This window comes from Bufo bufo, chromosome 2 (assembly GCF_905171765.1).
Source record: "Bufo bufo chromosome 2, aBufBuf1.1, whole genome shotgun sequence".
NCBI classification, from domain to species: Eukaryota; Metazoa; Chordata; class Amphibia; order Anura; family Bufonidae; genus Bufo; species Bufo bufo.
Window position 1 is genome coordinate 431,068,316 of NC_053390.1, and position 1,865 is coordinate 431,070,180.

The 1,865-nt window shown below is 48.0% G+C and overlaps 1 protein-coding gene across 1 annotated transcript; it reads left to right on the forward strand.

Moving 5' to 3' along the window:
• Nucleotides 1–303: 303 nt before the first annotated feature.
• Nucleotides 304–1,173, forward strand: TMEM271 (transmembrane protein 271). The gene has a single exon (XM_040420360.1). It carries the CDS (start codon nucleotides 304–306, stop codon nucleotides 1,171–1,173), a length of 870 nt encoding a protein of 289 aa, XP_040276294.1.
• The last annotated feature ends 692 nt before the right edge of the window (nucleotides 1,174–1,865 follow it).

Here is a 1,865-nt window from a genome sequence, read left to right on the forward strand (position 1 = left end):
TGCAGAGGCAGAGAAGGTGCAGTGAGAGAAATCCGTGCTGCTGCATGATACCACAACTGCTGTTGCTGCTGACTGGACTCGGCAACCCAAGATACGCGGGCTGAGCCTTGGTGCATGCAGCTCTACAAGCTCTCTCCCTAAAGCATGTCCTCTCAAGACCCCACCACCTCCTTCCTGGAAAGGGCAGCTGGGGAGGAGGACACGGGAGGATGAGGATAGAGAGCCGGCCGGAGCACAGGAGGAGGAGGAGGAAGAGGAGAAGGAGAGGAGGGGGTGCTGGAGGAAGAGAGGCCAGCGCAGAGGATGAAGTGGGGTGTCCGGGGAGCCTGCGCTGCGCTGTCCAGCTGCTTCTTGCTCGCCTGCGCCCTGAGTGCTGCTGCCGTGGGCCTCAAGTGCTTCTCTTTGGGATCTGAGCTAAAGGGTGAGCCTTTCCGCCTGGGTACAGCCGCTGGCGCCTTTTACTCCGGGTTATTGCTCTCAGCCGGTCTTTCTCTGTTGGGTTCTGCCTTGCTTTGCTGCCGAGAGGATGCATCAGGGGAGAGTAAACCTGGCAGCCAGAACTTCCTCCTCCTCGGCGTGCTGGTTTTCATGTTGGGAGTGTTGAGCGCCTTTGCTGGAGCAGTTATAGATGGGGATACTGTGTCACTTGTGGAGCGGAAGTACTCACACTTTTGCCTGCAACAACCTGGAGAAAGCAGCAGTACCACCAAGTGCCAGAAACTAAAGGATTACCAGCGGGGTTTGGTCATTTCCACCATTTTTAACTCCCTGGAGTGTCTGTTGGGGCTCATCAACTTGTTGCTCGTAAAAAACTACAAATCCTCCCAGCAGCGGCGCAGGAGACGAAGGAGATGTGGGGGAAGGCGCTTCCAAAGGCAGCACAGGGGCTCCATTTTCTCTAATGAAGAGCATGACTACTCTCCTGGGGATTTCTCTTTCCAAACTGTATCCTATATCAATGTTGGGGTGTTCCACTTATTTGATGAAGCAGGGGTGGAAGTACATTGTGGTGGCCATCCCTCTTTAGAGCTCCCTGGTTATTCCCCAATGGACCCCGATTTAAATCCATCATACCCTTACTGTTACCCGCTACCAAATGAGCAACCCCCTCCATATGACGAAATTTACCCTGCTACTGAAATGTGCAGCAGCAGCAGCACAACCACCACATAGCATCACCTAGACTTCTGTACAGAGACCTTTTTGCTCCATGATCTGCACTGACAATCATTGATACCTGCAAAACGGGACAGGGACATATTACACAAGGACTACCACACTGTATCTAAATGGTTGTGTTACGATAATGCTCATAACCAATGTATGGTAAGGGGTGAAAGCTACAACATGTTGACTGGTGTGTGTGTGTGTGTGTGTGTGTGTGTGTGTGCATGTGAAAATGTGTGTACTTGGTGGTCCCAAGAGATGCACTGTCTTCACTGACTCCTATTGAGATAATTTATTTTACATGTATGGAGTCAGAGGAAAAGAGTATGGATCAGTACTTCCTCCTCTTCACATTTATTTTGTCATACCAGTGAATATCTAAATTTTGGTATTCGTCACTATTGCCATGGTTACAGTGTCTAGCTACAAAATTATTATGTCAGTATAAATAGGCTTTTTATTTCATGTCTGATGAGATTACTCATCTTTATCAAATCTCAAGATTTTATCAGTAAATGCTTCTGGTAATGTCAATCCTCCTACAATTTTTTTTCCTATTAATGAATCATCAAATCATTTCTTTTTCTTTTCTTTTTTTTATCCCAAAAAAGCGAAATATGGACAAATTGCACAAAGCTTTCTGGCACTAGCTGGGCCGAAATGGTTTGGGGGTACTGATGCACTAAAGACCAGTAGAC